Source organism: Rhincodon typus, chromosome 15 (assembly GCF_021869965.1).
Source record: "Rhincodon typus isolate 14 chromosome 15, sRhiTyp1.1, whole genome shotgun sequence".
NCBI classification, from domain to species: domain Eukaryota; kingdom Metazoa; phylum Chordata; class Chondrichthyes; order Orectolobiformes; family Rhincodontidae; genus Rhincodon; species Rhincodon typus.
Genome location: NC_063346.1, coordinates 34911185 through 34935404, shown reverse-complemented (window position 1 = coordinate 34935404; position 24220 = coordinate 34911185). Strand labels below are relative to the sequence as shown.

Here is a 24220-nt window from a genome sequence, read left to right as displayed (position 1 = left end):
GGTGATCCAGACTAAAATTTATTTTTAATTCAAATTCAATATTCTGAATTTTATCAAAAACGGTTACGTTAATTTCACTGAATTTTGTGGGGGGTTTCTCTGTATGATCTCTAGTGGGTTATCTCACTCAATTCTCTTTTGATCACGTCATTATGTGCCACCCTTTGATGGCACTCCTGCACAATTGTACCCTTACCAGCAATTAAAGTTCTCACCACTGCCAGGACCTTATGGGATTCAGGTTCCAGTGGCATATTTAAAGCACTGCTATCCACCAAGTTAGTTACTGCCAGCCCTGAATAGCACTTCACATACACACAGAGAAAGGGGAAAAAAAACCCTTCTGAAAGCACACAGGTGGCACTGGCATCATTCATAAATGGTCTGCTACTTTGTAATCAACATTTGTCTGAGCGACTGTCAATGTAACCGCAGCTACAAGAATTAAGCTTCAGAGGCTACCTGTCCTAGTGCCATACAATGCTTGAGCCCTGTGTAAGAGAGTGGAACTTTTTCCCAATGCCCAAAATAGAACAATATCTCATCTTGAATTGACCTTGGCCCACTTCTTGACTGACTTGAAATGACGGCCCCTTAACTGTCCTTTATGCAGCTGCTGAATAGACTTATTACTAATCCCATCTGCTTGCATTGGATCTGCAGGACTGACCATGGCTCATTCCACAGTGTGTAATAATACAGAACTGTTGATCCTAACTAGCTCCAGCACCTGATTAACCTTGACCAAACCCTGAACTGACATTAAACGATGCCTTGAGACACTATGCTGGTACCCCGAATGATGACAGCTCCCCATGATTGGACAAAGGACGACTCCCCTTTGACTTTCACATGGCCAATTGGCTGAAGCACTTGAAATTTGTTTGCTGCATAAGCTGCTGGCACATGTTGTGGGTGTAACACTTACATAGCATGGTGCTTCAAAATAAGATGCCCGCCCCATTAACTGATCACTGCTGGGAAACAAAACAAGCTGCCTGGCTTTGCATCAGTTCTAAGAGGTAAGACAGATATACAGTGAACCTGTAGATTCTGAATGATATAGCAATGCATAATGAGGCAACGCAAGGTGGGATACTGTGAGCATTCAAGTAGGCTTAAAAGTGAGGGAGCACTGAAAGAACAAGTTAAAAGTCTCAAGATGCACCTGCTCTAATCCACGAAATGAGTGCCTGTGCTTGCACATCATGCAGCCCAGCAGCAACATTACAATTGAAGAATCACTCCTAAGTGCAGCATTGAAATAGATAACTGTATTCAAAGTTAGTCAAAGATTTTCCATGATGATGTGGTGAGGCTGATGCATGCCAGACGCCAACCTGAGTCAACAATGAGTGTGGGCAGTCACAGCCCACAGAGTATATCTGGGGATGCTGGGGACTGCTAGCCAAGATGGAGACCTGGAAGAGCAAGCAGTGAGATGGAGAAGCCAGGAAGTGGCTTTGACATTCGTGTCAGGAATTATTACAGTTTAGTTTCTGTCCACTGTGTGGGAGAGAATCAAAATGGCTATAAATGAGTGGAGATAGGTAATAATGAAATATTAAGGTAAGCTAATGAGCATCTCGCTGCTCACTTGTGAGATTCTCATTTCATCATTCAAACTGTTGGCGCAAAAATCAGACTTCTTTCCTTGGCTACAAGAATGTAATGTTGCTGATCTTGCCATATTTTTCCAACTGAATCGCAAGTACCCATGTCATTCAGGGTCTAGCAAAGTTTATCCCAATATTATTTGCACAATGACATTTAGTTTTAATTTTAGTTATTTAAATAGTATACAAAAGTTAATTAACAAGACAACTCTGTATTCAAAGTGCAGTACTGTATTGCATTCCATTAAGCGAGAATTTTTTTGGAATCTTGATTTCAATAATAGTAAAAATAGGTCAGGAAATCAATTCCATATTCCATATTAATGGTAATTTTCAATTTTAAATTTAAAATTTTATTTCCCGTTACGTCAGCCAACTTTGGGATTCATGAGCAACTGAAGCCTATTTGGGTTTTATTTATACTGCTTTTGGTATAATATAGTTTAACTTGTGAAATAAAATTTTCTCTCGTTGGTAGCTGAGATCCAAGCATACTATCATAATATTTAAAAGAACAGTGATAATCAAATAGCCCAAAATCTGCTACTCTAATGAAGAAAATCTCTTTCATCACTGGTTTCGCCCCGAATACCCATACAGCAGCCATCTGAATGCAGGATGAAAAGAAGAAAAGAAAAACAAGTCAGCAAAGGGAAAAACAAAATGGAGATAGAGGTTATATATTCAAAATGGAGTCCAGAACACTCTAGAATTGAGACGCAGAAGAGATGATGTTCCTCTGTCTAGTGTTGAACTTCACTGGAACACTGTGGCAAGAGAGAAGTCAGAATGGAGGAAGGCTAGGAATCAAGATGATAAGTGACATGAAATTTCAGTTCACACTTGTAGATCAAACAATGGTGTTCCACAAAGTTAGCTTTCTCACGTGTAGGAGATAAGACCATAAGACACAGGATAGGAAGGAGGCCATTTAGCCGATCAAATCTGCTCCACCATTCAATGAGATCATGGCTGATCTGATAATCCCCAGCTCCACCTTCCTGCCTTTGATTCCCTCACTGATTATACGTGCAATTCCCTCAGCCTTGAATATACTGAATGACCCAGCCTCGACAGCCCTCTGTGGAGAAAGAAGCCCACAGGGAAATGACCTTTTCAAAACTACCCTGTCAAACCCGCAAAGAATCTTGTATGCTTCAATAAGACTGCTTCTCATTGTTCTAAATTCCAATAAGTACAGGCTCATCCTACTCAACCTCTACCCGTAAGTCAGTCCCTCCACACTTAGTACCAGTCTAATGAACCTGCTCTGAACTGCCTCCAATTCCAATATTTCTTTCCTTAGATAAAAGCCCAAACTCTTCACAGTATTCTAGTTGTGGTCTGGCTTGTGCCTCGTGTAATTTTATCAAGATCTCTGTACTTCAGTTACGAGTGGTGTACCATAAGGATCTGTTCTGGGTCCTCTTCTATTTGTGATTTTTGTAAATGATTTGGAAGAAGGAGTGGAAGGGTGGATTAGTAAGTTCGTGGACGATACGAAGGTGGGTCACGTTGTGGACAGTGTGGAGGGCTGTTCTAGGTTACAAAGGGACATTGATAGGATGCAGAGCTGGGCTGAGAAGTGGCAGATGGAGTTCAACCCTGGAAAGTGTGAGGTGATTCATTTTGGAAGGACAAACTTGACAGCAGAATACAGGGTTAACGGAAAGATTCTTGGCAGTGTGGAGGAGCAGAGGGACCTTGGGGTTCATGTCCACAGTTCCCTGAAAGCTGCCACCCAGGTGGATAGAGTTGTTAAGGCGGCGTATGGTGTGTTAGCTTTCATTAATAGAGGGATTGAGTTCAAGAGCCGTGAAGTTATGCTCCAGCTATACAAAAGCCTGGCTCGGCCACATCTGGAGTATGGTGTTCAGTTCTGGTCGCTTCATTACAGCAAAGATGTGGAAGCGTTGGAAAAGGTGCAGAGCAGATTTACCAGGATGTTGCCTGGAATGGAGGGAAGGTCTTACGAGGAAAGGTTGAGACAGTTAGGGCTTTTCTCTTTAGAACGACGAAGGAAGAGAGGTGACTTGATAGAGGTGCACAAAATGATCAGAGGTATAGATAGAGTGGACAGCCAGAGATTTTTTCCTAGGGTGGAGGTAGCTATTACGAGGGGGCATAGTCTTAAAGTGAGTGGAGGTAGATACAGGGGAGACGTCAGAGGTAGGTTCTTTACTCAGAGAGTGGTAGGGGCGTGGAATGCATTGCCGGAGAGGGTAGTGGAGTCGGCTTCGTTAGGGGCATTTAAGCGGCTATTAGATAGGCATATGGATGATAGTATAAGGTAGGGGTGGAGGTTAGATAGACCTTAGGTTTAGGGTAAAAGCTTGGCACAACATTGTGGGCCGAAGGAGCTGTACTGTTCTATGTGCTACTTGGATACTTGGATACTCCATCCCCTTTCAAAACAACATTTCATTTGCCTTCTCTATCACTCACTAAAAGGGGACTGAAGCATTCATTAATGCTAGTTTTTTGTGATCCATGCACAAGGATCCCAAATCCCTGTGTTTTAACTTTCTACAGTCTTTCTCCATTTAAATAATATCTAGTGATTCTGTTCTTCCTGAAGTGTTTTACCTCATATTTCCCATGTTACATTCCATCTGGCAAGTTTTTGCCCATTCTCTTAACTTTCCCAAATCTCTGTAAGACTGTATCAGCATCACCACTTGCCTTCCCAGCTAATTTCATGCCATTTGCAAAGTTGACTATAGTTCATTAACTTTCCTCATCCAAGTTATTAATATATATTGTAAATAACTGTAGCTCCAGCACTGATCCCTTGTAGCACTCCACTAGTTACAGGTTGTCAACTTGAAAATGCTCCACTTATCTCAACTCTGTCATCTATTAGTTAGCTAATCCTCTATCCATGCTAATATACTATCTCCAAAACCATGAGCTCTTATCTTATTAAAGGGTCCTAATGTGTGGCACCACATTAAACGTCTTTGAAAAATCAAAATATATAACATGCTCTGCTTTACCTTTATCTATCCTGCTTGTTTATAGCTGCCTAGGCCTAATGTATGCTTCCTTTTCCCTTTTGATTAAGGTTGCAATTTCCCTTGTCATCCATGGTTCGTGGATCCTACCATTCCTATCCTTCAGTTTTGCAGGGACGTGCATGTCCTACACTATAATCAACTGGTCTTTAAAAGCCTCCCAGATGCCAGACTTAGATTTGCTCTCAAATAACTGCTCCCAATCCACATTTCCCAGTTCTTGTCTAATTTGAATGTAATTGGCCCTTGCCCAATTAAACACCCTCACTCGAGGGCCACTCTTGTCCTTGTCTCAAACTACTCAAAATCTTATGGAGTTGTGGTCACTAAGCCCAAAATGCTCTCTTACTGAAACATCGATGTCCTGTTCTGGCTCATTCCCTAGTACCAAGTCTAGTATGGCCCCCTCCCTGGTTGGATTGTCAATACACTGTCTCAAAAGCCCTCCTGGACACATCTAACAAATTGCTCTCCATCCAAGCCCTTGGCTCTAAGGGAATCCCAGTCAATAAGAGGAGAGTTGAAGTCACCCACCACAACTACCTTGCTTTTCTCACACCTTTCTAATGTCTGACTACATATCAATTCCTCGGTCTCATGTGGGCTGTAGGGAGGTCTTATAGGAAACTCCCAACATTGTGATTTCACCCATCCTATTCCAGAGTTCCACACACAATGCCTCACTGCAAGGTTCCTCTGATGTATCGTCCTTCAACACAGCCGTGATGTGATCCCTAATCAGCAATGCAACTCCCCACCCTTTTTGTTTCCTTTTCTGTCCATCTAAAACAATATCCTGGAAGGTTAAGCTATCAGTCTTACCCCTCCTTTAACCATGTCTCCGTAATGGCAATAACATCATAATTCCATGCAGTAATCCATGCTCCTAGTTCATCTGTCTTATCTGTTATATTTCTTGCATTGAAGTAAATGCACTTCAGACCTCCAGTCCCTCCGAGTGTTGTGACCTCCCTCTGCCTGCTCTTACTCTGATCAATGCATATCTTGGACTCTGTTCAAAGGAGAGACTATGTATGTAGGGGCTGTTGTTCCGGTTCCCACCTCCCGCCACACTAGTTTATACCCTCCCGAAAAGCTCTAGCAAACCTCCCACCCAGAATGTTGGTGTCCCCTCCAGTTCAGGTGCAATTGGAGTGGGCACCAATTTCCTGAGATAAGTGTGTGAATACTTTAGAGAATGTCAATATATTAAAAGGTGGAAGTTTTAGATATCCTAAATTGCATTAAGGTAGACAAGTCCCCAGGGCCAGATAGGACCTATCGTAGGTTACTGAGAGAGGCTAGGGAAGAAATAGCTGGGGCATTAGCAGATATCTTCACATCCTCTTTGACGACAGGTGATGTTCCAAAGGACTGGAGATTAGCCAATGTTGTTCCCTTTTAAGAAAGGGAGCAGGGATAATCCAGGAAATTATAGGCTGGTGAGTCTGACGCCTGTGGTGGGGAAGCTCTTACAGAAGATACTGAGGGGCAGGATATATGCACATTTGGAAGAAAATGGACTAGTTAGCAACAGGCAACATGGTTTCATATGGGGAAGGTCATGTCTCACCAACTTGATTGAATTTTTTGAAGAGGCGACAAAGATAATTGATGAGGGAAGGGCTGTGGATGTAATTTATATAGACTTTAGTAAGGCATTTGAAAAAGTCCCACACGGCAGATTGGTACAAAAACTAAAATCACAGGGGATTCGGGGTGGGCCGGCTAGATGGACACAAAACTGGCTTGGTCATAAAAGATAAAGGGTAGCAGTGGAAGGGTGTTTTTCAGAATGGAGACCAGTAATTAGTGGCATTCCACAGGAATCAGTCTTAGGTCCTCTGTCGTTTATAGTATATATAAAAGTGATCTGGAGGAAAATGTGGGTGATTTGATTAGTAAGTTTGCAGATGACACAAAGATTAGTGGAGTTTCTGATAGTGCCGACGATTGTGAAAGGATACAACAGGATATAGATAAATTGGCGACTTGGACACAGAAATGACAGATGGAGTTTAATCCAGACAAATGTGAGGTAATGCATTTTGGAGGATCAAATTTAGGTGTGAATTATACTGTAAACTACAGAACCATTAGGCACATTAACATACAGATGGACTTGGGTGTGCAAGTCCACAGTTCCCTAAAAGTGGCAACACAGGTGGCCAGTGATTAAGAAGGCAGATAGCATGCTTACTTTCATCAGCCAGGGCACGGAGTACAAGAGTTGGCAAAACGGGCTGCAGCTATATAAAATCCTTGGTAGGTCACAATTGGAGTATTGTGTGCAGTTTTGGTCGCCACATTACCAGAAGAATGTGGAAGCTTTGGAGAGAGTGCAGAGAAGGATCGCCAGGATGTTGCCCGCTCTTGAGGGCATTGGCTATGAGAAAAGATTAAAAAGACTAGGATTGTTTTCACTGGAAAGAAGGGGGCTGAGGGGAGACCTGATAGAGGTCTATAAAATTATGAGAGGCATAGATAGGGTGGATAGTCAGAGGCTTATTTCCAGGGTTGAGGTTTCAATTACATGGGGGCACAGGTTCAAGGCGAGAGGGCAAAAGTTTGAGGGAGATGTGCGAGTAAAGTTTTTCACACAGAGTGGTAGAAGCCTGGAATGCACTGCCAGAGGTGGTGGTGGAAGCAGGCACGTTGGCGACATTTAAGAGGTGTCTGGATGGTTACATGAATAGGGAGGGAATAGAGGGATATGGACCAAATAAGGGCAGAAGGTTTGTTTTTTTTTTTTTAAAAAGTTTAGTCAGGCAATGATGATCGGCACAGGCTTGGAGGGCTGAAGGGCCTATTCCTGTGCCATACTTCTGTTATTTTCTTGTTTTGTTACCTCCTCAAAAGAATTCCTGTACATTTGACTGGTTTGATTTCCCCATCACAAAGCCATGCTGACTCTTCTTGATCATGTTATGTATTTTTAAACACTCTGCAAATGCATCCTTTATAATAGACCTTAATATTTTCAAGAACAGATGTTAAAGTTAACTATACAATCGCAGGAATTTTCAAATTGTGGGTGTGGTGGTAAAGTCAGCATTCATTGTCATTGTCAATCATTAGCTGTCTTGGAGAGGTAAGAATAATCCTTCTTTTTGAACTACCTTAGTCCTGTGGTGAAGGGACTTTCACACTGCCGCTGGGTAGAGAGTTCACAGAATCCCTACAGTGTGGAAACAGGCCCTTTGGCCCAACGAGTCCACACCAACCCTCCAAAAGGCATACCAAAAAGACCCGCTCCTCTAACCCATCCCTTTACCTTACATTTCCCATGGCTAATGCACCTAGCCTACACATCCCTAAACACTACAGGTAATTTAGTATGGCCAATCCACCAAACCTGCACATCTTTGGACTGTAGGAGGAAACCAGAACACCTGACGGTAACCCACACAGACAGGGGGAGAATGTGCAAACCTCCACACACACTGTCGCCTAAGGCTGGAATCGAACCTGGGTTCCTGGCACTGTGAGGCAACAGTGCTAACCAATGAGCCACCATGCGGCCTAGTTCTGGGATCTTAATCCCCTGTGCAAGAAAGAAAATACTAGAAGTCTAAATCAGGATGGTATATGAATGGGAGTGGTGATAACAATAGATTTTTTTATATTAAAAAGTGAAAGATTACTTCTAATTTAACATCTTAAGTATGTCACTAAAAATAATTAATCAAAATTAGAAGACAGCATGCTGAAATGCTTACATTTCTCACACACACACTCCAATGTGGCCTTGATGTCAAGGACAGTCACTTTCACCTTATAGTTGGAATTCAACTCCTTTATCCATATTTGAACCAAGTCCGTACTAAGGTCAGAAGGGGTAGTGATGGCCTAGTGGTATTATCATTGGACTGTTAATCCAGAGACCCAGATAATGTTCTGGGGATCTGGGTTTGAATTCCACCACGGCAGATGGTGGAATTTAAATTCAAATATCTGAAATTCAGAATCTAGTGAATCTATTGTCGACTGGGAAAAACCCATCTGACTCACTAATGTCCTTTCCAGAAGGAAACTACCACCCTTATCTAGTCTGGCCTACATGTGACACCAAACCCACAGCAATGTGTTTGACTCTGAACTGCCTTCTGGGCAATTAGAGATGGGCAATAAATTCTGGCCTAGCCAGCAATGCCCACATCCTCTGAATGAATAAAGAAATAAAGTTATGTGACCATGGTGGAACCTGAATCGAGCAGGTTATTGCTAAGCAAGTGCTGCCTGATGGCACCATTGTCGGAACCTTCCATCATTTCACTGATGATCGAGAGTAAGCTGCAAAGACAGTAATTGGCTATGTTGGATTTGTCCTACTTTACGAGTACAAGAAATACCCGGGCAATTTTCCAAATTCTTGGGCAGATGCCACTGTTGTAACTGTACTGGTACAGCTTCTCTAGGGGTGCAGCAAGGTCTGGAGCACAAATCTTCAGTACCATTGATGGAATATCGTCATGACCCATAGATTTTGCAGTATCCAGTGCTCCCAACCATTTCTTGATATTAGGCGGAGTGAATTGAACTGGCTAAAGACTAACATTTATGATACTGGCAATCTCTGGAGAAGGGGTCCAAAATTAATACTGGGGACTCCTAGGGAAGCTCCCTCTCAATTGTGCCACCCCTGCTGCTGGGCGTAGCCAGGAATGGTGATGGTGTTCTCTCAGACTTTGTATGATTCCAAGAGTATGACTATATCTTGACTAGTGTGTAAGACAGCTCTTCCAATTTTGGCACTAATTTCATGAGTAGGAGTTTGCAGTGTTGATAGAGCTGTGTTTTCCATTGACATCCTCATTTACGCCAGATGGTCCATCCGGTTTCAGAGGGCAGGAAAGAGTCAATCACATTGTGAGGGCAGCATGGTGGCTCAGTGGTTAGCACTGCTGCCTCATAGCGCCAGGGAACGGTGTTCGATTCCACCCTCTGACGACTGTACAAACACCACGTAGACATTCTCCCTGTGTCTGCATAGGTTTCCTCCCACAGTCCAAAGATGTGCAGGCTAGGTGGATTGACCAGGCTAAATTGCCCCAAAGTGTTCAGGGATGTGTAGATTAGGCAGGTTACAGGGGTTAGGGTCAGGGTGGGATGATCTGAGGGTCGGTGTGGACTTGTTGGGCCGAAGGGCCTGTCTCCACACTGTAGGGGATTCTATAAATTGTGTGGCTCTGGAGTCAGGTGCGGGCCATAAAATTAGTAAAAACTCACTTGGTTCACAACAATGTTGTCTCATTGTCATCACTGGACTTCAAATTGCACAATTTTATTAAATTTAAATTCCAATAGGATTTGAATGCTGGTCCCCAGAACATTACCTGGATGTCTGGGTTACTAGTCAAATGACAATTGCACTAGGCCATTGGCATCCAAGTAGGAGCTGTGGAGAAACTTGATCTTGGAAGAAGAAAAGAAAATACGACAGCACGAGTAGTTTTTGAGGCAGTCCAAGGCTAGATTTTGGAAAGTGAAGATTTGGAATCCCTTGCAACATAAAACACAGAAGTTTATTGAGATTTGGTAATCGACAGTGTCACAAATGTCTGGATGGTACTGAAAACAAAAAAAAAAAAAAAAAAAATGCTGCAGCTCCAAAGAAGAGTCAACTAGACTAGAAACATTAATTTGCTTTCTCTGCAGGGATGTTGCCTGACCCGCTGCAAATTCTAGTATTTTTGCTTTCAGTACATATTCCAGCATCTGCAGTATTTTGCTCCTATAACGTCCAGATGGTATCCAGTTTGAACGCACAGCCATTTAAAGTGCTGTCTTTGGCGCACCATTTGGACAAAGTCGTCAGCACAACTTATATCGGCCTCGTTAATGCTGAACGTTTGAGTCTAAGTTGCATATAATGATATAATAATACAATAATATAATTTAGAATCTTTACCTTTTCTGATCAGTGCATCTATTTAGTGATTATTACTTATGTTTGTTTTGTTCAAATTTGTGTAATTAAAATTTTATTGATTTTTCAATTTAATCCTGCTGCTTATCTTCTTAACTTCAGATCTACAGTGCACTTTATACTTCAACAAAATAACAAAGATTCACATGTTTAGTATTCTACAGCTGAGATTATAACAGTATCAACAGATGTCAGCCTTGGCTAAGTGATTACTTTCTCATATTTAAATCAGAAGTTCATGGGTGCAAGCCTTATTCTACGAACTGAGCCTGAATCAGTTGACACCCAAATGCAGGACAGTTGGAATTTTGCAGTGTAAGAGGAGCCACCTTTTTGATGAAATATTAAGCCAAGATTCTGTCATGTAGACAGTAAAACACTCACAGGCACTATTTGAAGAGCAGCAGGGGGGTTTTCCAGGGCAACATTCATCAGCAAACATCAAGTTACTGATGTGTGCTTCATTGACGCGAATTGGCTATAACACGACTAATGAATAGTGGACCACATTTGGATAACACAAACTTTCTACCGTACAGTTTAGCGATTTTCTATAGAGATTTCCCTGTAATGCAATTTTCACTGGCGACTTTCTATAGTGTGATTTTCTATGGCGTGAGGTCACATAAGAACGCAACTATCGCGTTACAAGAAAAATACCTGTATGATTATTTGACATGTTTCTATTTCTGGGATCTTGTAGGGGCAAACTGGTTGCTATATTTTCCTATCTGGGAACATTTGGCATCTCCCGAAATCATAGAGATGTACAGCACGGAAAAAGACCCTTCAGTCCAACTTGTCCATGCTGACCAGATATCCTAAATTAATTTAGTTCCACTTGCTAGTGTTTGGTCAATATTCCTCTAAAACCTTCCTATCCGTGTACCCATCCAGATGCCTTTTAAATGTTGTCATTGCACCAGCCTCCACCACCTCCTCTGGCAGCTCATTCCATATATGCTCCACTCTGCATAAATAAACTGCCGCTTAGGTCCCTTTTAAATATTTTTTCCCTTCTCACCTTAAACCTACGCCCTCTAGTTTTCGACTCCCCTACCCTAGGGAAAAATACTTTGGCTATTGAATTGTAAATGTTTTCTGAACCCTTTCAAGTTTCACAACATCCTTCCTATAGCAGGGAGACCAGAAATGAATGCAGTATTCCAGAAGTGGCCTAACCAATGTCGCGTATAGCTGCAACATGGCTTCCCAACTCCTATACTTAATGCACAGGTAAATAAAGGCAAGTGTACCAAATGCCTCCTTCACTACCCTGTCTACCTGCAACTCCACTTTGAAGTGACAATGAACCTGTACTTCAAGGTCTCAAGTCATGTAAGGTACTACAGAAATATACATTCCTATTTATCACTTATACCGATGAGTTCTTTATCAAACAAAGTAAATAAATTTTACAAACGATAGACTGCGCGAAAAATGCGATTCCCTGACCTTACTCCTTAAAGTAAGGAAGGCGATGGCCTAGTGGTATTATCACTGGACTGTTAATCTGGAGACTCAGATAAAGTTCTGGGGACCTGGGTTTGAATCCCACCATGGCAGATAGTGGAATTTGAATCTAATAAATATCTGGAATTAAGAGTTTAATGATGACTGTGAATCCATTGTCGATTGTTGAGAAAAACCCATCTGGTTCACTAATGTCCTTTAGGGAAGGAAACTGCCTTCCTTACCTGGTGGCCTACATGTGAGTCCAGACCCACAGCAATGTGGTTGACTCTGAACTGCCCTCTGGGCAATTAAGGATGGGCAATAAATGCTGCCTAGCCAGCGACGCCCTCATCCCATGAATGTATAACGAAAAAATAAATAAATGGCCTGACCCTAATCTTTATGTCTTCATGTTTTGGATTCCGTCACCAAAGAAAATAATTTCTCCACACGCTATAAAACTCCTGATAAAATAACTTGATTAGATTACTGGTCAACATTATAAACCTGTGAATACAAATCCAGTTTATTTTTTAGACAAGTCCAGATATCATTCTGGCTGATCTTCATGAGCAATATATCTTTGCTAAGTTAGTTCTGGCCACACTAAAACGGGGCTGTAAATGAAGTGTAAGCAAGGTTCTGTGGAAATAGTGTGGGGAAAGTGAGGTTTTTGACTTCTAAATGACAACTTTTCATTTGGAATGAATTCTTCTGCTTAACAGCCTTGACCTTCATTATTAAATTCTGATGTGTAACAGCATGCTAACATTTTAAAAGTAGGGCTCAAGTATATTGCATCTTGAAGGAGAAGGTATTTTTCCTTGGATTCCAAGAATACCACTATCAAAGCAACGTTGATCTTCTGACTTAGCTACAGCACACTGCATCAACACAAATCTGAGTTCCTGCTGTGACTGTGAATCAAATCCATTGGAGACACTATATAGTGTTACAATTTCCCATTTTCTTTTGCCAGCAACATTGTCACTATTACGGAGTTGGTTCTTACATCCTTTACAGATGTTTAACACATGAAGGAATAAAGATCATTCATATCCTTAATGGTGAACTGCATGTTATTTATGACCTGTCTGTCTCAGAAAAGGAAAGATAACTAAGCAAAAAAAAAAAAATCTATACATCACCTTGTATGCCTTCAGGATGTACTAAAGAACTAATAGTAAAAGAAATGTTTGGAGGTATAATTGTTTTTGCAATGTAGGAAAACCCATAGTTAATATGCATGTACAAAAGTCCTGTAAACAGCAATTAGATAAATATCAGTTTGTATGTTTTGGTTGAACACTAAATATTGGCCTGGATTGCACAACAAACACTTTGCCCTTTTTCTAAAAATAACACCAGACCATTTACAGCCACCTAAGCAAGGAGATTTATTTCATCATCTCTCAAAATAAAACACCTCAGGAAATACAGTCTTCCTTCATTACTGCAGTGACAGTTTAATGTTTCATATTTTTGTTTTAAGACTGCAGTGGTGCTGCAAAATATTACAATTAATTCCTGATTGCATACCCACACCTGGGAACTTGACAATAAGGAACAGGCATAATTATATTAGCAAAAAAGACAAACAGCCAAAACTCCAGTTCTTTCACTTGTTTGATGGAAAGAGAGATTCATGCATAAAGTCAGACTAAAATATATACTTGAGATTCCTACAGTATTTTCGTGTTTTATTGAAGCAGATAACTGTTAAAAAGCATAAAAACATAGAAATAAGCCTATTTACTTAAAGTTCAGCAAATTCCACACACACACAAATTAATTATGCACATTGTCAATTACAATTTTAAAGTATAAAATCTAACATTGTAATTTTTTCTTGGAGTTTGGATAACTGCTGAACATTATCTGATTTAGCCAGATTACAGACTGCTAATTTCTTTATTCAAGAGGACATTGGAGTCACCGGCTAGCCCAGCATTTATTGCCCATCACTCACTGCCAGAAATGTGATGGTGAGCTGCCTTTTTGGACCGCTGCCCACAACACCATTAAGGTGTTCCAGGATTTTAACCAACGACAAAGAAACGGTGATATACTTCCAAGATAGATGATGAATGGCTTGGAGACTAACTTATAGATGGTGATGTTCCCATATATCTGCTATCTCTGTCTTGTAGATGGACAGCACCTTCGTAAGTTACTAAGGAGCCTTGGAGAATTTATGCAGTGCATCTTCTGTATGGTACATAGGGTTCCTACTGTACATTGGTGGTGGAGGGAGTGAATGTTTGTGGGTGTGATGTCAATTAAGCAGACAACTTTGTCCAAATGGTGTCAAACTTCTTGAGTAGTGTTGGAGCTGCATTCATCCAGGCTAATGGGGAGCATTTCATCACATTTCTGATGTGTCTTCTGGATGGTGGACAAGCTTTGGATGACAGGAGACGATTTACTCACTGCAGTATACCTAGACTCTGACCTGCTTTTGTAGGTGCTGTATTTAAGTCCAAACCAGTTTCTGGTAAATAGTAACTCTCAGGATTCAGATAATGGGGATTCAGTGATGGTAATGCCATTGAACATCAACACGGGATTGTCAGATTCTGTCTTGTTGGAAATGATCACTGCCTGGCACTTGTGATATGAACGTTACTTGCCACTTGTCAGCCTTTATGACCAGTTCCCAGCCAAGATTCCTCAATTCGTTAGGGCTCTCCAAATTGTCTGAGTCCATGCTGAGGACAGTGAACTGGCTCCCCTTGTTTATTAGTTTGGTTACTTAGTTGGTCGCAACCAGGTTAATTTAAAAATATCTTTTCCCTTGTGGATTTCATTCCCCATACTAAATGAAATGAACTTTTGTTTTAAAAAAGGAGATAATTTAACCAGGCTTTCTTGTCCTAACTAATAAATTTATTCTTTTGTTACTAAATGCAGGAAGAAGAGAAGTTTAACATACATACATACACACAAGAAAAAAAAAAAGAAAGAGTCAAGATACAAGTTAGAAAGTACATGAATCAGTCTCTGGGTCATGTATGGCCTAGGCAGCGTCCCAGCCAGTGCCACTGGGAAGTGGTAATAGCAGTTGGCAATGCACCCTAGGAGATGCAAAGATTCTGGAGTGACTTAGGTGACAGGTGAGACAGAGTGGTCTATAAATCATGGGCTGGAGTCCATGAGGAAGGGGTGTGAAGGGTGTTTGACAACAAGGGCAGGCATGGTTTTCAGCACACATTCTTGATGCATTGTCTTTTCACGAGGCATGGACTGCCTTTTGGATCTTTAAACAGATCCAACAAGAGTGAGTAATGCTACAACCAAAGCATTCAGAAAAAGAGAACAGAGCTGACATTGAAATGCAATCTTGAGATAAGTTTTCAACTGCGTACAATAACAAAAATGACACACCATTTTCCCTTAAAGTGATCAAACTATTTACTTAATCAAATAGGTCATTTCAATTTGCTCCAGTAATTCAGACAACCTGAAGTACATTCAAACCCTTCATAACCTGGATTTTGCAGGTATAAAGTATCGTAGGTACTGTAGGAAATGACATAGTTTATTCAGATCACAGAATTGCATTTTAGCTCAATAATTCATACCTTAATGTGGAACTTAATTGCTTAATTGTTTATTCAAATTAACAGAACTGCAAACATATAAACAGATAAATGCTTCTAAAAGGAAATTTTCAGGTAGTTTGAGCTGAAACCGAGCTGCCAGATGTATTTCAAATAGAATTAATGCTATGCAATGCAGCCTGAATGCCAGAGCCTACCTTCCAATCAATGAGCATATCTGTGGCTTTGGGTTCCCTTTGATAGTTCCAAATATATCAGGTATCATATCACCATTAAAGCTGAAAGGGAATAAATATAAAACTTTAGCCAAAACTTAAGCGATCAGATAACCAATACTTTCAACTAAATTAAATAAAACATTGATAAACACAACTTCTTTCACACAATCACAATCATCGTGCAAGGCAGGAAAATTACGTACTACATCAGAAAAAAGGAGAAAATGCAATATTTTTAAAAATAAGTAAAAATTAAAACACATACACAAGCAGGGCATTTATTCCTGCAAGCTTGTTTTTTTAGGTCGTTTAATTAGATCAAGGCTGATCTGCATCAGATCTCCATTTATCCACACTGCTTTCATATCCCTAAAAAGTCTTGATAGCAAAATGATCAATCTGTTATGAAATTTACAACTGTCTTAACTTTAATAGCTTTATGGGAAACACAATATGCAAGTTCTTTCGGACAGTTGGGTACTGTCGTCAGTTTTTAAAAAAAAAAAAATCTGATATCATCTAGAATGCCAGTACCAACTGGTATGACTCTCAGAATGATAACCATAAGCCATTTTTGTTATTTAATTTAAGCAGTGGTCAAACCATCTAATTCACCATTTCACTGTTTCCTGAAATAGTGGACATATACTTATCTACAACATTCCATTGCCTGCATTTTCAACATTGGAATAATGGACTAAAGGAAATGTCATAAATCTAATAAAATAGCCATCAAGCTCAAAAAGGGAAAACAAAAACAATTGCTGAAACATGTTTTGGTACAGACACACTGCATTTATATTAGAGGTCTTCATGAATAACTTGACTTCATAATGCATTGCCACATTGTAAGCTAAACAAAACACATACTCTGTAAAATTACGTCCCTTTGAAGAAAATCAAGAAACAGTAATCCAGTTAAGTTTGAAAACAGCAATCTCTTCCCCCTCTGCACTTCAGATTTATATATACACAATATTCATATCATAACTATGTAGATGAATATCCATCATTTAATAGTCTTCCATTTAATCAAATCTTTCTTCAATTCCACAAATGCAGAAATGCATTCAAGTTAGTGCTGTAATTGAAATGGTTTCAACGGTAATATAATTTTACCAGCATCCACTCTGATTTAAGTTGCTCCCAGTCCCCAGGCATTATGAGCTGATTAAGTTTTTACTATCTAAAAGTTAAAATTTATTTAAGGAGGTAACAAGTAAGCTTTACTTTCATCAATGCAAAAATTCCTAGGAGTCAACAACAAATTTAAGCCTGAATTTGCTGGCAAACTTTCCATACAATCAATTTGATTTGTTAACTCGCGGCAAGCTCAAGAATGAATCAGTGCACTCATGGAGGGTACAGCCAATCACTTATCAATCAGACCAAACACAAGGTACTATAGAAATCTCGCATCACAACTTAGGTGTCGCACAAGAGGGGAAAGCAGCTATATTTTTTAAATGTTGTTAAACCAACTGTAAAAACAAATTTGGTTAAGAAGGATGAGTAAAGTGCTCTAAAAAAAAATTCCAGTCATTGTAATTGACTCAGAGACAGCAAAAACTGCAGATACTGGAGGAGCACAGCAGGCCAGGCAACATCACAGGAGCAGGGAAGTTGATGTTTCGGGTCAGGACCCTTCATCATAAAATTTCTGAAGAAGATTCCCGACCCGAAACATCAGCTCCTGTGATGTTGCCTGGCCTGCTGTGCTTCTCCAGCTCCATACTGTGCTATCCCAGTCGTTGTAATTGTTTTTTTGCAAGAACATTGCAAGCCGTTTTTTGAACTATTCACATCTCAATATGAACTTCTGTAAACTCTGTCTGAAAGCCAAATGACAAGTTACTGCGAAGCTCTTTGACCAGTGGAATTTTACTCAAAAAAATGTATTGGTCTTTCTCAAAAATAACTTGTCAGGAAGCTGGAAGGTAGCAGCCCAACTGGAGGATTTTTTTCTTAATTGTCATGATATGTTCAAAAGTATTGTAGGTTCTCAACACAATTTCAAAACCACAACTCCCATCATGTCCGCTGTAGTTGGGAATCTTAAACTGCCCTACATTGCTGAATTCAGAATAAAATTTCTTACTCGAACTGAAGAACAATAAATTCCAGATTCTAGACAAAGGGGCAACTTTAGTGGAAAAATGTCCAGAGATTTTTAAAATGAAATAATTACTTCTATTGGGTGAAGTTTAAAAAGCTTTGTGTATTTCTTAAAATTTATGCGAGTGCCCATTCAGCTGGAGCCATTTGAAAACAAAAGACAGGCAACACGATTGGTTCAGATTAGTGCATGTGTACTCATTGCTTCTCCGTGGAATTTCCTCATCTTTACTTTGCTGAATTACTATTGTTAGATTCATAATTAAAACATTCAAAAGGTATGACATCGGGTGTGTCTTTTTTTGTCATGAGCTGATTTTAAAATGCCAATTTACACATTTATATTTGATGCACTATTAAGCCTTTTAATTATGCAGGTATTTCAACACCAATGACAGGACTAATCATGTTCCACTAGCTCATTTTAACAGTGAGGTTAAAAGATATCAGTCTTTCAAATTTGTGGTCAATGAAGCATCCAAATGATTAGAGATGCATGCATTAGTATATTCAAGTTATACAATTATTAATTACTTCCCTTAGATTTTGAAGTTTGTTGAGCTTTATTCCAATTTATAGGTATAGTTGTTTCTAATTACAGTTTTTTTTAGAAATCTATAATTAAGACTCTAATAATGACCATGAAACCATTGCTGAATGTTGATAAACCATTATGGTTCACTAAAGTCTTTTAGGGAAGGTAATTTGTCACCTTTACCTGGTCTGATCCACACGACTCTAGACTCACAGTAATGTGGTTGACTCTTAACTTCTCTCTGGATAATTAAAATGACAGTAAATGCTGTCCTAGCCAGCAACACCCACTATTCATGAATGAATAAGTAAAAAAATCCTGAATAATAATTTTATATTTGTTGCATGATAAAGTGTTACACCCTTCAAGAATGAAGAACATAGTAGAAAGTGGCATTAATCGAAAGTTGCAAAAGTCTACCAAGAGGAAAGAGCAAAGAAAAGTTTTCAAATTCCTTAATTTTGCCTCTACTGTCAGTCATTTACAAATGACACAAAAATCAACCAAATTAGACTTTTCTAAGTATTTTTTGACCACCTGCTAATTTTATAAATAAACAATTCATCACATATTAAACATAAAATTAAGAAATTAAAAAGAAAATCTGCCAATTTTAGCAGTTAAATGAAAAGTGGAAACAAGAAACAATATCATAAGTTAACATGGCAGTACATTATTTGACCGACACACATTAGGAGTGGATTTAAATTATTTTTGAATAGCATAGGAGAAAACAAAAGACATACAAGTGGAGAATTAGACAGACCAAGAACTGGACACTCAAAGTTACCCGCAGACCAAGATTGCAAAGCAATCGCTCAATCTGTATTTGATAACCCCAGTATAGAGGGGACACATTGTGAACAAAAAGAGTATGCTAAATTGAAAGGAATTCACTGTTTCACTTGAAAGGAGTATTTGGGGCACTGAATTCTGGGACACGAGGTGATGAAAAGGCAGGTGCTGCATTTTGTGTCTACATGGAGGGTGCTGTAGAAAAGGGACAGTGTTAAGTGCAACGGCAAAGTGGATCAGGATGTCCCAAATGGACCAATCCTTTCAGAATGCAGAAAGGAGAGGGATGAGATGTATTTTGTGGTGCCAACATACAACAGGTGGCAGAAATTATGCATTGAATTGAGGGTGGTTGAACGGATGATGAGGACAAAGGGACCCGCTCCATTCTCTGTCTCTTGCACCAAACATTTCAACACCAGAAAAAGCCTGGTGGCAGAATACTAGACAATTATTTAGTATTGACTTCCTTTCAGGTGCACAGCATACCATTAATTATAGGAGCAGGTGCGTAATCAAAGTGACGACTGCTTGTGGCATTTAGGTTACTTTGTAGCATTCTAAATCACCTTGAAAGGCTGCAGTGCTTTATCAGCACATTTTTATGTTAATATATACAGCAAGACCTGTTTTTACTCATCAACATAAATTCAAGAACAAGAGGGCACTCAGAATGCATACCTCTACTACATTGTGCTAACTCAATAATTACGTAGTTCTTTCAGACTTTGTATTACAACTGCAAAACTGAAAAAAAGAATATTTTTTATTAAGCTTTTCTTCTCACAGAGGAAACCTTAGGCTAATCCATATCTAACAACATATTCTGAAAGCTTGGCTCACATTTGACAGCCGTAACAAATTGTATGCAAGCAGGGGAGATCATCTACATTATTCTAAACAAAACAATTCTAAAAAAAAAAAGTCAATTCATTTCATCTCCCCATGTTCAAGGATTTTGAAAGAAGAAAAGCAAGGATCAGGATCCTCAACAGAAATGAGTCAGTTCTTTCTTCAGCCATACCTATTTGTGTATAAGCTTTGTTGAAATGCATTCACCAAGTTCAAGACACTTTTTTTAAGCAGACCTAATAAGCAGGATAAAAATATTACCCCGTTCACAAACAGGGGAAAGTGATGGCCGAGTGGTATTATTGCTGTATAGTTAATCCAGAGACCTAGATAATATTCTGGGTTGAATTCCACCACAGTAGATAGTGGAGTTTGAATTCAATTAAAAAAAATGTAATTCGGAGTTTAATGATACCATGAATTCATTGTCAATTGTTGGAAAAAAACATCTGGTTTACTAATGTCCCTCAGGGAAGGAAACTGCCATCCTTACCTGATCTGACCTACATGTGACTCCAGACCCATAGCAATGTGGTTGACTCTCAACTGCCTTTTGGACAATTACAGATGGGCAATAAATGACAACACTCTCGTCCATGGCTGGAGAGAGAGAAAAAAAAAATCTAACCTAGGAATCTGATCAGGAGCAGGCCATTTGGCATCTCAAATATGCTCTAGCATTCAATAAGATAACATGATAGAAGTAAATAAATGGAAAGACATTTGATGGTTAACCAGTCTCTGCTTAAAAAGAACACTATGTGGTTTGCATGATCAATGGTGAGATTTACAGGGTTAATGACTATTCTGCATTAATCAGGTAACAGTCATGGCTTGTTGAGAACATGCTCATCTTTGACTTAGAAGTTTATAGATTCAAGTTAGATGCAAGAAATCTGAAGTTACATTCCAGTGCAACCTTGAGGAATACCGTGACGTTGGAGGACTTTTGGCCAAGACATTAAATGATGGCTCATTCGCCCATCCCTGTCAAGGTGTTAAATCCCATGGTATTATTTTGAGAGTGGCAGGAGAATTTTCCTGTGTCCTTAAACAACAACAGTAAAACAGATTATCTGATTGTTGCTGTTTGAAAGACCTTGCTATAAGCTATTTAGCTGCCACATTGCGAGGAAAAAAAAACAGAAGTCACTCAGCTGCTTGGAGTTATACCTCACAAAGGAAGATGACTGTGGTTGTTGAAGGTCAGTCGTCTTAGCTCAAGGACAAGAGCCAGAGCACTCCCTGTTGGAGCTGCTCAAGGTAGTGCCCTTGGCCAACCATTTCAGCCACTTCAATAACCTTCCCTTCAGCATAGGGTCAGAAGTGGGGCTGTTCACTGATGACAGCACAACGTGCAGTATCATTTGCGACTCCTTAGATACTGAAACAGTCCATGTCTGAATGCAGCAACACCTGGATGATATCCAGGTTTAGGTTGACAAGTGCCAGACAATGACCTCCAACAGCAAAGAGAATCTAACCATCACCCCTTGACATACAATGGCAATACCATCACTGAATTCTGCACTATCAACACCCTAAGATTATCATTGATCAGAAATGAGACTGGACTAGTTATGCAAGTACTGTAGCTATAAGAACAGAAGCTATGAATACTGCAGCATGAAACTCACCTCCAGACTTCCCAAGCCTAGCCATCATCTACAAAGGCACAAGTCAGAAGTGTAATGGAATATTCCCGATTTGCCTGGATGAATACAGCTCCAAAAACTCAACAGGCTAGATAACACCCAGTTCAAAGCAGCCCACTTGCTCGATACCTCGACATATCCACAAAACATTCACCCTTTCCACCACCAACTCACAACAGCAGGTGTGTGTAACATCTACAAGATATACTGCAGAAATTCTCCAATAGTCTCATCCAGCATCTTCCAAACCCATGACTATTACCATCTAGAAGGACAAGGGCAACAGATACATGGGAACACCATCACTTGCCAGTTTCCCTCCAAGATACTCACCATCCTGACTTCACAACATCACAGAATTCTGATCATGCAAAAGGAGGCCATTTAGCCCAGTTGTGCCTGCACCAACGCTTATCTAGTCGAGCTCCATCATCTAGTGCCGATCTCCTGTCTTTTCCCCATATTCCTGCACACCATTACAAATCAAAATACCATCAATGCCCTGTTGAATGCTTCAATTGAATCTGCCTCCACCACATTTCTAGGCATATTCTAAACCCTAACAACTTGCTGTGTGAAGATGTTTGTTTTCTCATATCACCCTTGCTTCATTTGCACATTAAAATATGCACATTTAAATTTATGCTCTCTCATTCTCGTTTCTTTTACAAACAAACAGCTTCTCCCTATTTATGCTGTCCAGCCTGCTCTCAATTTTGAAAATCTCAATCAGATCTCCTCTCAGTCCTCTTCTCTCCAGGAAGAACAGTCCCAATGTCTTCAATCGATTCTCATAACAGTAGTTTCTCAAATCTGGAAACATTCCAGTAAATTGCTTCTGCACTCTCTAATACGTTTATACATTTCCTAAAATGTGACAGCCACAACTGTACATGATACTCCAGCTTACTTCTAACAAGTGTGTCGTACAAGTTCAACATTACCTCCTTGATCTTGTAGTCTATGCCCCATTAATAAAGCTAAGAACTGTATGTTTTAATTATTGTTGCTTTCATCTTTCTTGCCTTCTTCAATAATCTGTGCACATATACAACCACATCTATCTGGTCCTGCACCCCCTTTAGAATTGCATCTAATATTTTATATAGACTTTCAGTGCTCTTCCAACCAAAGTGCATTGAACCTCATTTGCCCATTCCACCAACTTGTCAATGCTGGTTTTAAGTTCCACACTATTCACCTCACAGCTTACAACTTTTCCAAGTTTAGTGGTGTCTGCAAACTTGGGACATGTCCCCTGCACACCAAGATCCAGATGAATAACATACATCATGACCCAGAAATACATCACTGCTCCTTCAGTGTCATTGGGTCAAAGTCCTGGGACACCATCCCCAACGGCATTGTGGGCCTACCTACAAGCACGTGAACTATAAAAGTTCAAGGCGGCAAGTTTGCCACCACCTTCTCAAGGGCAACACGTGCTGGGCCAGCTAGCAACGCCAAAATCCCATGAATGTTTTTTTTAAAATCACAACACTTAATACATTTATTAGGCAACTCATAGGGCGTCTCAAATATCTTTGCAGCCAAAGACTGTCAAAGATGCTGGACTTCAGGTTTTCATTGTTTAAAATGTGAATTTTTTTTTAAAGTCAATATTACAGCAGGTTTTCATTTGAACCAATGTAAATGCTTTGACACAGTGGTGTTATATTAATACATAGCATACAGAAAGGCCATCAGATATACATTCATTCAAAAACACAGATTTTGGCTTTCATCAGTGGCAACAGTTAAATAACCTACACTTATTTAGCACCCCGAGATAGCTAGAATTGCAGATGCTGGAGTCAGAGACAAAACGTCAACTTTCCTGCTCCTGTGATGCTGCTTGGCTTGCTGTGTTCCTCCTGCTCCATACTGTGTTGTTTCTTATTTAGCACTCTGCTGCTTTTTAGAGGAAGGCAGCTCTACAAAAATGCAATATGTGGCTTAAAAAAAGTACTCTTTAGTTTCCATTTTGTATTTTTGCATTCAAATTTAATGTTTTCTTTTTTATATATGCTTTCACGAAATGATTTGATATACTTCTGTTAAAAGTGGTATATTAATGCAAGTTGTTTAACAGAAATCTGTCTAGAAATTAGATTTATTTAATATTTAAAACTATTTCATTATATTTATAAACACAGGATCATTTCTTCTCATTATGTTAATTTTTTTTTCCTCCAAAAACTGCCTAAATCGATCAATCACCCCATCCATTAATATTAAAATACTCAGTCAGATTTGATGCAACTCACCCGACTGAAGACAAGTGATTCAATGTGCTGTTTCACCGTGAATGCTCACCAGATGAACTACCACATCGTAAATACATAGCACCCATTTATGCTTTTCTTTTACTCAAGTATTCCTGAATGTCAGTATGGCTACAGCAGTTCATCAATTTTTATCTTTCCTTGTCTCAGTTTCTGTTACAATTCTTCATCAATGTCACTTAAAAATATCA

General features: G+C 39.6%; 1 protein-coding gene across 1 annotated transcript in view; it reads right to left on the bottom strand.

The window, feature by feature from the left end:
• The window catches only part of LOC125485048 (T-cell immunomodulatory protein-like), a 51326-nt gene that overhangs the window by 3719 nt on the left and 23387 nt on the right, over positions 1 to 24220 (bottom strand). The window contains exon 5 of the mRNA XM_048605983.1: positions 15772 to 15852. Within this exon, the coding sequence (XP_048461940.1) occupies positions 15772 to 15852 (81 nt within the window). The remainder of the gene's footprint in view (positions 1 to 15771; positions 15853 to 24220) is intronic.